At 32.5% G+C, this 12507-nt stretch overlaps 1 protein-coding gene across 2 annotated transcripts in view; it reads left to right on the top strand.

Annotated features, from left to right (window-relative positions):
- LOC103974301 (wall-associated receptor kinase 2-like) overlaps positions 1-3368 on the top strand; it is a 4288-nt gene extending 920 nt beyond the window's left edge. Inside the window, exons 1-4 of one of the 2 annotated variants that reach the window (XM_009389092.3) lie at positions 1-107; positions 214-378; positions 2005-2627; positions 2694-3368. The exon at positions 1-107 is cut by the window's left edge and continues 920 nt beyond it. In XM_009389092.3, coding sequence (XP_009387367.2) covers positions 1-107; positions 214-378; positions 2005-2627; positions 2694-3137 — 1339 coding nt within the window. In that variant the 3' untranslated portion in view covers positions 3138-3368. Of the gene's footprint in view, positions 108-213; positions 379-2004 lie in introns of both variants that reach the window. The other variant, XM_009389091.3, reaches the window with a different exon arrangement.
- The last annotated feature ends 9139 nt before the right edge of the window (positions 3369-12507 follow it).

The following is a 12507-nucleotide window of genomic DNA, read 5'->3' on the forward strand; positions in this document are numbered from 1 at the left end:
CATCAGCAAGCACAGCGAGTGCGCCAACTCCACCAATGGCCCGGGTTATCTCTGCAACTGCTCCAGTGGATACCAAGGCAACCCCTACCTCCAAAATGGATGCCAAGGTCTGCGTAACTCCATCTCTTCATCTCTCGTAAAGCACAAGATTAATCTTGCCTGCCAAGTGCTCACAGAAAGTCCTCTGTTCTCCCATCTGAAATTGTGCGTCAGACATTGATGAGTGTGCCCTCAAGGAGAAGTATCCTTGCTTTGGAGTGTGCACAAACAAGCAAGGAAGGAACAATTGTGTTTGCCCTCCAGGCACACAGGGTGATCCTTTCCGGCCTGGAGCTTGCTATCCAGAGAGCCTTTCATTGGCAGTGAAGTTGATCATAGGTAATTACTCTCCTCCATCTTCTTGCAATTTCTTACCAATGGTTTCTTTTAATTATATAAAGTATGGAAGAAACGCTTAGATTTTGATTCCATTACCTCTTAGTTGTTTAATTTAATTGTGTTTTACTTCTATTGTCAGAAGATATCAACAAAATAAAAGATAAAAAGATAAAAAAGGAAACTTCGGTTGTCATCCCCACTTTTTTCTGTCACCATTAAGTGGTAGTGGTTGAGATTAATAATTGGAATACCTTCAAACCATGCTTGGCCAGCATCATACAGCTATCATGCCTGACCCACCAACACTAACATTTAAACCTCAACTAGGCAAATTATATATCTGAATTTAGCAAACAGATCTACTGAACATACAATACTATACTTTTAGGTCAAACATGGATAATGAGTATTCATAACTCTTATTATCTCTCACATTCAAGTGATCTGCTAGTTTCAGATTTTAACTAATTAGTATCTTTCTTTGGGGATTTGGTCAAACTGAGCATTATAAATCCTTTAGGGATTTGATCAAGGGTTTCAATGGGTTACTATCTTTGTTTATAGAAGATTAAATTTGTGACTAAGCAACTCTTAATAGATGATATGGGTTGAGAATATTAAAAAAAATCAAAATTTTAGAGAACAGGTGAAATTTAGTAACAGAATAGAAGCACTAATACAGAAAATATATACCTTCTCCATCATAGGGTATATAAGATTGACACTTATTGGTATTTTCATCTCATCTGTTCATAATCTTTACCATTAGAAATTACATGTACTTATTACTGAAAAAAAAGGAATTATATGCACTATTATCAAGATCAGGTTGTGATAGTGATAAAATATGAAACAACAAAATGCATCACAGAATTTTCTTTTCTGTTGTATTTACAAATTGAAAGATTGGTTTATTACATGGTAGATTGTTGTCACTTCAAGAATATATTTAATATCTATGTAATAAGAAATTTATACATCTTCAATATGTCTGCCTCTTGTTGGAACAAATTTAGAAGATAATTTATTCAGTATGGTTACAGTTACTTGTACAGCCTGGGGACTATTCTTAATCCATCCTAGTTTCTCAGTCCCCATCAATCAAAGATCTAAACCCATGAAAACACTAGTAACTTCTGCCATTTAAAACTTTCCAGTCTCATTGGTTTTCAAAATTGCCCCCAAAATTCAGATCAAAAGCTAATTCCAGTCTCATTGTATTCTAAAGCTAGAAAACTTATAATACAATTTTCATTAATTGCATCAGAGTAAGCCATTTTCATCTGCACTAAAAAGATTTATAGGAGAGGGCGAGTATGCAAAATTGCTGTTTCAATGGCAACCGAACCTATGAACCATAGCCATTGTGATCTGAGCATCATTGTCTACCCAAGTTTGGATGAAATTTAACTCATGCTGGTTATTCTACTTCAATTCGAAATATATGAAATGGCTGAATACCACACATTTACATATAAAAATAAGTCTTTTTCTTCTGATTCTGAATAGGAAAAAAGTGTATATGCATGTGTTCAATGGCCCATCTTTATTGTTACAATTGTCATTGAACTGACTCAAATGTTCTGGTGAGGAAAAACTTATGCTAGTAAATCTTCTTATCTGCAGGGATTAGCACCAGCCTTGTCTTTCTACTACTTTTTGGTCTTATAATTTACATAATGCATGGAAGAAGAAAAATTAAGAGGATTAAAGAGGCATACTTCAAACAAAATGGAGGTTGGTTGTTACTCGAAGAGATGAAGTCACAACAAGGTCTTGCATTCAAGATCTTCACAAGAGAAGAACTAGAATCAGCAACGAACAAGTTTGACAAGAATCATATCCTTGGTGGTGGAGGCCATGGAACTGTGTACAGAGGAATCTTGAAAGATGATCGAACAGTAGCCATAAAGAAATCCATGATGGTCAATGAGAGACAAAAGAAGGAATTTGTGAAGGAGATGCTGATCCTTTCCCAAACCAACCATAAGAACATAGTCAAGCTTTTGGGGTGTTGCTTGGAGGTGGAGATCCCAATGCTGGTTTATGAATTCGTTTCCAGAGGTAGTCTGTTCCAGTTTATACATGAAAATAATCAGAAATCTACTATTTCACTGGATGCCAGACTAAAGATTGCTCTGGAGACTGCAGAAGCACTTGCCTACTTACATTCGTCAGCTTCTCCTCCAATACTGCACGGGGATGTGAAATCTTCCAACATACTTTTAGATGAAAGCTACACAGCAAAGGTATCAGATTTTGGAGCTTCAATGCTTGTGCCAATAAATGAAACTCAGTTTGCTACATTAGTGCAGGGGACTTGTGGCTACTTAGACCCTGAATACTTACAGACATGCAAACTGACCGATAAAAGTGATGTCTATAGTTTCGGTGTGGTTCTTCTAGAGCTCCTTACTGGGAAGAAGGCACTCTATCTTGAAGAATTTGACACCGAGAGAAGCCTTGCTCTGAGCTTCATACTCGCAATGAAGGATGATCGGCTTCTTGAGTTTTTGGACTACCAAGTTGGAGATAAGGCAGAAGTTGAATTGGTTCAGCATGTTGCCAAGCTAGCAAAGGAATGCCTCAGTGTCAGAGGAGAAGAGAGGCCTACGATGAAGGAAGTGGCAGCAGAGCTGGGGAGGTTGGCTAAGTTGAAGCAATGGTCATCGGTAGAGCACATCGTCACTGAGGCTGAGCATGAGCTGCATCCTTGGATACAACATGGAAACGAGATTGAGCACTTGCTTGGTGAATGAACTGGAGTGACAATATAGAGAAAAGTTTCTGTCGAAGAAAGAATATCCAAATTGAAGATATATAGAGTCTGAGTTGTCTGTGATAAACTAGTATTGGATCATTAAAATATACTCATCTTGAACTTTAATTTTAAGTGGTTATAATTTTATAGTAGGTAAAACTAAAGTTTTGTAAAATTTATATAGAATTGTAACATTTTAGATTTTTAATATGTTTGACTTTTTAGTTCACTCCTTTTAACAATCCATTATTAAAATTTATATTTTTTAGGATATGAGCAAAAGAATTAACATTAAAGCAAAGATAAATAATTACAAATATTTTTAGGTTTATTATTCATAAATATAATAATGATAATAAATATAAAATTATATTCTTTTGATATAAAATTATCATGAGATAATAGATATTTATTATAAAATTTTATTCTTTTGATATAAAATAATCAATAAAGGACTCGAACAAGTCAAGTTGATAATCAATGCATTCACATTTTAATATTTTTAACTTGCACAAAAAGGATCATCAACTATATTCTTGGACAAAGTAAACGAGATATTATTCTTGGACAAAGTAAATGAGATATTATTCAATTCATAAATTATAATAGTGTGAATTTTCACTCTACGTTTAGATTTTCAAATATTACAAGAATACTAAATTGACCACGTAAACACTAAGTTGGTTCTATTTTCAAATAAGAATTCTAGAGAGTTTTGCTTCATGCTTTATATACTTCGTCTCAAGAAAAGCATAACTTATTAAATGACTAAGATATTACTTGCTAATTCACAAAGTAAATGCTAATTCATCTCTTAGTTATATTTATGCACTTAAAAAATATAAAATAAATTTTTTTAAATTTACCAAACAAAAATCTTAATTGTGTTATGTAAAGTATAAGTATCATGTTAAAATATGATAATATTCTTATAAAATATTTACTTTATGGATATAACAAGCATAGTTTATAAATTGTATGAGATCAAAATTCTTTATTCAACCTTTATACATTTCACTTCTACCATTTTATACATTATTACATACTAAGGAAGTTGTTATATACAATGAAGATTTCAGTTTGCATGAATAATTTTAAAATAATATAACCTTATGCATAAAATTCAATTGACCATAATATTTAGATTACTTCACTATTGTGATGAATAATTCATCCATCTAGACATTACTTTAATAATACAAAATTTATTTTTTCTACGAATAATCAAGTGTTAGTCCATCATATTTCGAAGGCAACTTCTTATTAGCCTAACGATCTTCCTTCTCTTCATGACAATGCAATTTTTATATTAGCATCTAAAGAGATTGCTCTAACATTATCTTCAGAATTAGAATAGTTAGCTAAAATCTTATATTAGTAATAATTATTTTTCACTTACTTATGATATTTGGAATAATATACGATTAAGCATTATGGTAGATTCGATTGCTTATTATTATTCATATGATAGCTAAAATTTAGATCTTGTTTCAAAATATTTTATTAATAGAAATTACTTTTATTTTTTAGCCATTGTTATCAAAGAGACTATAGTTGGTGATGACATTAGACCTATAATCATACCTCTTTTTTATAATCTAGTATACCTTACATCGACTTGAGCTCATTTTTCTAATATCATAAAAAATAAATTGTAATACATTTTATATTATCATTATCTTACTATTTAATTAATAAAAAATGATAAAATAAAAATCTATAATACTATCAATAAAATTGATATGGTTAGATATCAACTTGAAGAAAAAAATTCCCAAATAAATTTCTAAATATCAACTTTGAGCAATTATAGATCGTCCATAGTAATGATAAGTATTATTATATCAAAGAATGCTCCTTTTCTATTTCTAGAAATAGAAACATTCAAGTTTATAAAAAAAGAAGTTTAGACATCACTATTACCACATGAAATCAAGTTATATCATTATATTGCAGAAATTTTCCAACAAGATGGATATTTTTATCGATATTATTCAATTATATAGTTTATTTTTGTAAATGTGCAATTCTTGTAATTGGGGTAGATTTTCAATTTCCTCTATAAATGCAAATCAATGTACATAACACTCACTCTATTAAAATATAATTATATTATTCGCTCCTAATTTTTTATAATGAATAACTTAGTCGCTAGTTAAAAGAAACTATCAATACATTATAAGTACCTATGATAAAATAATACTAGAGTATTAGAATATACTCATCTTGAAATTTAAGTGGTTGTAATGTCAAAGTAGGCAAAACAAATATTTAAAATATTTTAATAAAATATCAATTTTATCTAATTAGATTTTGATTATGTTTGACTTTTTAGTTCACTCCTTTATAAAATTGATTATTAAAATTCATCTTTATTATTTAGCATGAAGGCGAACAAATTAATATAAAACAAAAGATATATTTTTGTAAATATTTCTAACTTTTCCATGCTTGTATACAATCATGACAACATCATATTTTGACTCAAATTATCATGACATACTTGATGTTTATTGAAAAGTTTTGTGCTTTTGATGTAAAATAATGAACAAAGATCTTATGTAAGTTAAGTTGACAATAATTTTATCCACATTTTGATATTTTTAACTTGTACGAAGAGGATCATCAACTAGGTTCATAGAGAAGGTGAACTAGATATTATTCAAATCATAAATTATAAGAGTGAGAATTTTTGTACCATGTTTAGATTTTTAGAAATTACAAGAATAAAAAAATTAATCATCAAAAAAGTTAAGTTGGTTCTATTTTTAAATAAGATTTCTCTATGTGGAGAGTTTAGTACCATGCCTTGTATACTTGATCCCAAAAAGAGCATAAAGTATTAGATGACTAAATAATTACTAGCTAATTCATGAAAGAGATGCTTATTCCTCTCTCAATTATAGTTATGCACTTGAAGGATATGGAATAGATTTTTTCCAATTTACTATACAACAATCTTAGAGTGTTATATAAAGTATAAGCATTATGTTAAAAGATGACATTATTTTTATAAAATATTTAATTAATAAATATAATAACATAGTATATAAATTGTATAAGGTCATAATTCTTTATTTAATTTGTATATATTTCACTTCTACCATGAGATACGTTATAGTATACAAAGAAACTTATAATATACAATGACGATTTCAATTTCTACACGACCATGGTAAGTTTTAAAAGACTAAAACCTTATATATAATGTTTAATTCACTCTAATCTTTAAAGCAACTCACTCTTATGATGAACAATTCATCCATCAAGATATTACTTCAATATTATAATTTTTTTTATAAATAATCAAGTGTTAGCCCATCATGTTTCTAAGACAACTTCTTATTAGCCTGATGGTCTTCCTCCTCTTAACGACAATGCAATTTTTCCCGGTAGCATGTGATGAGATCGCTGCAAAATCATCTTCGGTATTATAAGAGTTGGCAAAAATCTTAGATCAGTAATAATCATTATTTATTTATTTATAATATTTAGAATAGCATATGATCTAGCATTATGGTAGTTTTGATATTAAAACTAATGATAAGTAATACCAAGTTCAACTCAATGAGGACCATATAGGAAATATGTAATGAGAAAAGTAATCTTCAATTCTTTTCATGCCAACATAAAAGCTTGTTTCTTTTACTAATTTTTCTATATTAGACCATAGTTTTTATTGCTTCGTATGCTTGTTAAAATTTAGATTTGGTTTCAAAATATTTTACTAACTTGAATTAATTTTATTCTTTAGCAATTGCTAGCAAAGAGGCTATAGCTGGAGATGACATTAAATCATTCGATATACTAAGGAAGTTGCTATATACAATGAAGATTTCAGTTTGCATGGATAATTTTAAAATAATATAGCCATATACATAAAATTAAATTGGCATTAATCTTTAGATTACCTCACTATTCTGATGAATAATTCATTCATTTAGACATTACTTCAATAATGCAAAATTTATTTTTTCTACGAATAATCAAGTATTAGTCCATCATGTTTCGAAAACAACTTCTTATTAGCATAACAATCTTCCTTCTCTTAATGACAATGTAATTTTTTGCACTAGCATATAAAGATATTGCTCCAAAATCATCTTGAGAATTAGAATAGTTGACTAAAATCATATATTAGTAATAATCATTATTCACTTGCTTATGATATTTGGAATAATATACGATCAAGCATTATGGTATATTCGATTACTTATCATTATTTGCATGACTATTAAAATTTAGATCTTGTTTCAAAATATTTTACTAATAGAAATTACTTATATTTTTTTTGCCATTGCTATCAAAGAGGATATAGTTGGCAATGACATCAGACCTGTTGACATTAAACCTTTAATCATACCTCCTCTTTATAATCCAATACACCTTATATCTCCTTGAGCTAATTTTTCTAATATCATAAAAAATAAATTATAATGCATTATGCATTATCATTATCTTACTATGTGATGAATAAAAAATGATAAAATAAAAGTCTATAATACTATCGATAAAATTGATATGGTTAGATTTCAACTTGAAGCAAAAATGTCCCAAATAAAATTCTAAATATCAACTTTGAACAAGTATAGATTGTCTATAGTAATGGCAAGTATTATTATATTAAAGAATACTCTCTTTGATATCACGTTTATGAGAAAAGAAGTTTTGATATCACTATTACCATATGAAATCAAGTTATATCATTATATTGCAGAAATTTTCCAACATGATGGACATTTTTATCGATATTATTCAATTATATAGTTTATTATTGTAAATGTGTAATTCTTGTAATAGGGGTAGATTTTCAAATTCCTTTACAAATGCAAACCAATGTATATAACAATCACTCTATTAAAGTACAATTATATTTTTAGCTCCTATGTTTTAATTATGAATAAATTAGTCGTTAGTTAAAAGAAACTATCAATATATTATAAGTTACATATGATAAAATAATCTTAGAGCGATAGAATATGCACATCTTGAAATTTAAGTGATTGTAATGTCAAAGTAAGCAAAACAAATATTTAAGATATTTTAATAAAATATTAATTTTGTCTAATTATATTTTGATTATGTTTGACTTTTTAGATCACTCTTTTATAAAATTGATTATTAAAATTCATCTTTGTTATTTAGCATGAGAGCAAACAAATTAACACAAAACAAAATACATATTTTTGTAAATATTTCTAACTTTGCCATGCTTGTATACAATCATGATAATATCATATTTTGACTCAAATTTATTGAATCTCGGATTCTGATGATGAAACCAATTGATAATGTTATGATCTAATCTACGTTTCGAGTGACGCAGGACTAGCTTCGATCAGGAGAGGTAATTTGATTAATGTAGGAGGAATCGAATGTTGGGTCGAAGTTAAACATGTCAAAAGATTGGATGTCAGGCTAGAGGATCGGTTGACATGTCGGAAGAAGTCGGATGTTGTGAAAAGGTAACTTGCCGATTGGGCAATACGCCGAAGGAGAGGACAATGTGTCGAAGGGTCGGATAAACCAGTGACATGCTGAACAACTTACTATTCTTGTTTGTAATAATTTGTCTAGATCGAAGTAGTTTTAGTTATAATTGGGTTGGTTTAGAGCATAATTAGGCCAACTCAATTAGGGGCCAACTATGCTCAAATTGGGGCTATTTTGGGCCAAGAGAACAGCTCATTCAATGACCCAAAATTTGGGTCAAGCGGTGGCACCACCAGTCCAGGCAATGGCACCGCCAGTGGCTCAGTCTCCGAGACATAATCTACGACATTGTATCAGGTGGTAGTACCACTAGACTGGGCGATGGTACCGCCCAGTGTCAGGCGTTGGTATCGCTAGTTTAGGCAATGGTACCACCCAGACATAGTCTCTCAAACTATGTTAGACAGTGGCACCGCTAGACTGGGCGGTGGTACCACCTAATGTTAGTGCTGCAAGCAGTAGTACCGCCCAACACAAGCGATGGTACTGCCAATACCCCAAAAACCAAGGATGAGAGACTTTTAGGCTCTAAGTTTGAATCTATTTGGGTCCAATAAACACCCATTTCATCCCTGCTCAGCAAACACAAGAACTAAGAGCAAAAAGAAAGAAAAATGCTATTGTAATCTTGTGAGAACTCCTCTCAAGCTCTAAGTGTTGGTGAAGTTTAAGAGAGGAGGTAGTGAGGGTGTAAAGGTTCTCTCTTGAACCTGTCAAAAGGAGAATCGAGTTGTAAGGGTAATTAATCTTTGCCCATTGAAAGAAGATCGGTAGTGAAAGCCGGTGGGCTCATGTGAAGAGGAATCGGGAGTGGATGTAGGTCACGATAACCGAACCATTATAAAACTTAGTTTGCATTTCTATTTTTGCTATTTACTTTTACTGCAAACTGTCTTACTTGCTTACTACTTTCACTATGGTTACGAATGAGCTTTCAAGGTTAACTCATATTTCTGATATGAGCTTTTATCGAACGAAGTTTTTCTGAATCGACGTTGATTTTATCACTGCATTAATTCACCCCTCTCCCTCCTCCTCCTTCTCCTCTTAGTGCCGACTCGATCCTAATAGTTGGTATTAGAGCCACGTTCTTTCTTGTTTGGTTTAACACCTAAGAGAAATGACTCTTTTCGGCTTTCAAGAGGGTCACTCTATCATTCGTCCTCTTATGTTTAATGGGATGGATTACACTTATTGAAAAACTCGGATGAGAGTTTTCTTGCTTTCAATGAATCTCGATTTATGGAATATTATCAAAAACGAATTTCAAAAGTCTTCTCTTCTAATGAACAATTAAAATGATTTAGAGAAGACATTATCTTTGAACGCAAAAGCTATGAATGCTTTATTTTGTGCTTTGGATAAAAATAAATTCAATCGACTTTCTATTTGTGAAATAGCTTATGAGATTTGGCATACACTTGAAATCACACACGAAGGCACTAGTAGAGTTAAAGATTCAAAAATTAATTTTTTGATGTATGATTTTGAATTGTTTCGAATGAAGCTAAGCGAAACTATCATTGACATGTACACCTGTTTTACGGATGTCATTAATAGTTTAAAAACTCTTAGTAAATATTTTTTAAATCTTGAACTTGTGAATAAAGTTTTACATTCTCTTCCTAAAAATTGGGATTCAAAAGTAACTACCATACAAGAGACAAAGGACTTGAACAAATTTTCACTTGAAGAACTTATCGGGTCTTCGTTGACCTACGAAATGACTTATGTAGTACATGATGAACTTCAGAACTGTTATGATCAAGTCAGCACTAAGAGGGGGGTGAATTAGTGCAACAAATAAAAATCACGTCGATTTAAAATTTTGCTTCGATTAAAACCGATCTTGGAATATGTTAACTTGAAAGCGTATAAGAGTGTAGTGAGAGTAAGAAAAATGTAAAGTAGATTGCAATAAAGGTAAATAGCAAAACAGAAATGCAAATCGATTTATAGTGATTCGTCATCATGACCTACATCCACTCTGCCGATTCCCCTTTCGTCGAGACCATCGGCATCCACTAACGATCTTTCTTCAATGGGTGAAGATCAACTAACCTTACAAATTGATTATCCTTTTAATAGGTTTAGGAGAGAACCTTTACACTCCCATTTACTCCTTTCTTAGACCACACTAACTTGATAGGAGTTCTCACAAGATTACAATAGCGTTTTTCTACATTTTGCTCTCAATTCTTATGTATCTTAACCAGGGATGAGAGGGGTATTTATATGCCTTAAGTGGATTCAAACTTGGAGTCTAAAATAGTCTCATCCCAGGTCCTAGCGGTACGACCACCTTTGCTGGGTGGTACCACCGCTTGACAGTCTCTCAGAGACTATCTCTGCCACCGCTTGACAGTCTCTCAAAGACTATCTCTGGGTGGTACCACCGCTTGACATAGTCTCAGAGATTGTGCCACGACGGTTCCACTTGTTAGATTACTGTTTGGGCCTTTTCACTTGGCCCAACACAGCCCAAACTTAGGCCCAATTGGCTTCTAATTGAGGTGGCCTAATTCTAACTCAATTATGTGCTAACTATAAATTTTAAGGCATACACTAAGCTAAATAAGTCCGGTAAGTCTCGGTTTCTTCCACCGAGCTTCCGGCGAACATCGGATGATCTCTCGGCAATGTTCCAGCGGACTCTCGACAAGCTCTTAGATTTCATGATGATTTTCTTAGCGAGTTCTGGTAAGTTTCTTTAGCAAGCTCTTGGACTTCTCGATCAATTCCGACAGAACTTTCGATGAACGTCCAGACTTCCGATGAACTCTTGAACTCCCAATGAAATCTTGTTCTTGACTCTGAGACTTCATTTTACTTTATTCCTTGATCACTATTATAGTTAATCATGCACACTTAAAATCTACTTTGATCTAGACAATTATTATAAAGCTTGAATCAAATGTTGTTCGGCATATCATTGGTTTATCGATGCTTTATTCGATTCTTCGGCGTATCATCCTCTCTTGCGGCCTATTGCCCAATCGGCCAATTGACCTCTACAACTCTGATTTCCTTAGTGTAATTTCCGCTCTTCTTGGCTCGATGCTCGAACCCATTATCACGAATGATTGTCACGCACTCGCAATAACTTCGTTCAACGAACCGTTCATCGCTTTTGCATGCTTGAACAGAGACATGACATCCTGTTTTGCCTTGGTTTTTTATATTTTTGCTTGTAAAAATATATGTTCAAATAGGTTGTAGTGCACAATGCGACCGCTCACCGCGCCGGGCCAAAAAGCCCAAAATGGCTCCGTTTTTGCGTGTCATAAACTGCTTTTTGCAACCCGTTGCAGCACGTAAAATGTCAGTCATCTCAGCACCCTGGAATCCCCCGGGTGGCATAGTGCTGGATGGGGTTTCGGTATATTATCGGGCATTGAAAAATTTTCATAAGTTCGCATATTTTCTTAATGGGAACTTACCTTCGCACCCGGCACCCGGTGAGCAGTTGTTTGAGGACTTGTAGATGTTCGTTCAACCTTCTAAATGTTGAATCTCATATTTTGATGATGAAACCACTTGATATGTGTTTATATTTTAATCTGAGTTTTGAGTGATGCAGGATGCTTCGATCAGGATGAGACAATTAAAGCAAGAAAAATCATGTTGTGCCGGAGGTGTTAGGATCGGAGCGGCACTAAGAGGGGGGGGGGGGGGTGAATTAGTGCAGCGGATTAAAACGTTGGTTTCGACAAATCTTTCGTACAATAAGAACGGAACTTGAAAAGCTTAACTTGAAAGCGTATTCTTAAAGTTGTGCAGCAAAGGTAATAAGGAAATAAAGCATGTAAGAAGGTTTGCAGTAATGTAAATAGCAATAATGAAATGCAAACCAGAGATCACGCCGATTTTAGAGT

This window comes from Musa acuminata, chromosome BXJ1-2, assembly GCF_036884655.1.
Source record: "Musa acuminata AAA Group cultivar baxijiao chromosome BXJ1-2, Cavendish_Baxijiao_AAA, whole genome shotgun sequence".
Taxonomy (NCBI): Eukaryota; Viridiplantae; Streptophyta; class Magnoliopsida; order Zingiberales; family Musaceae; genus Musa; species Musa acuminata.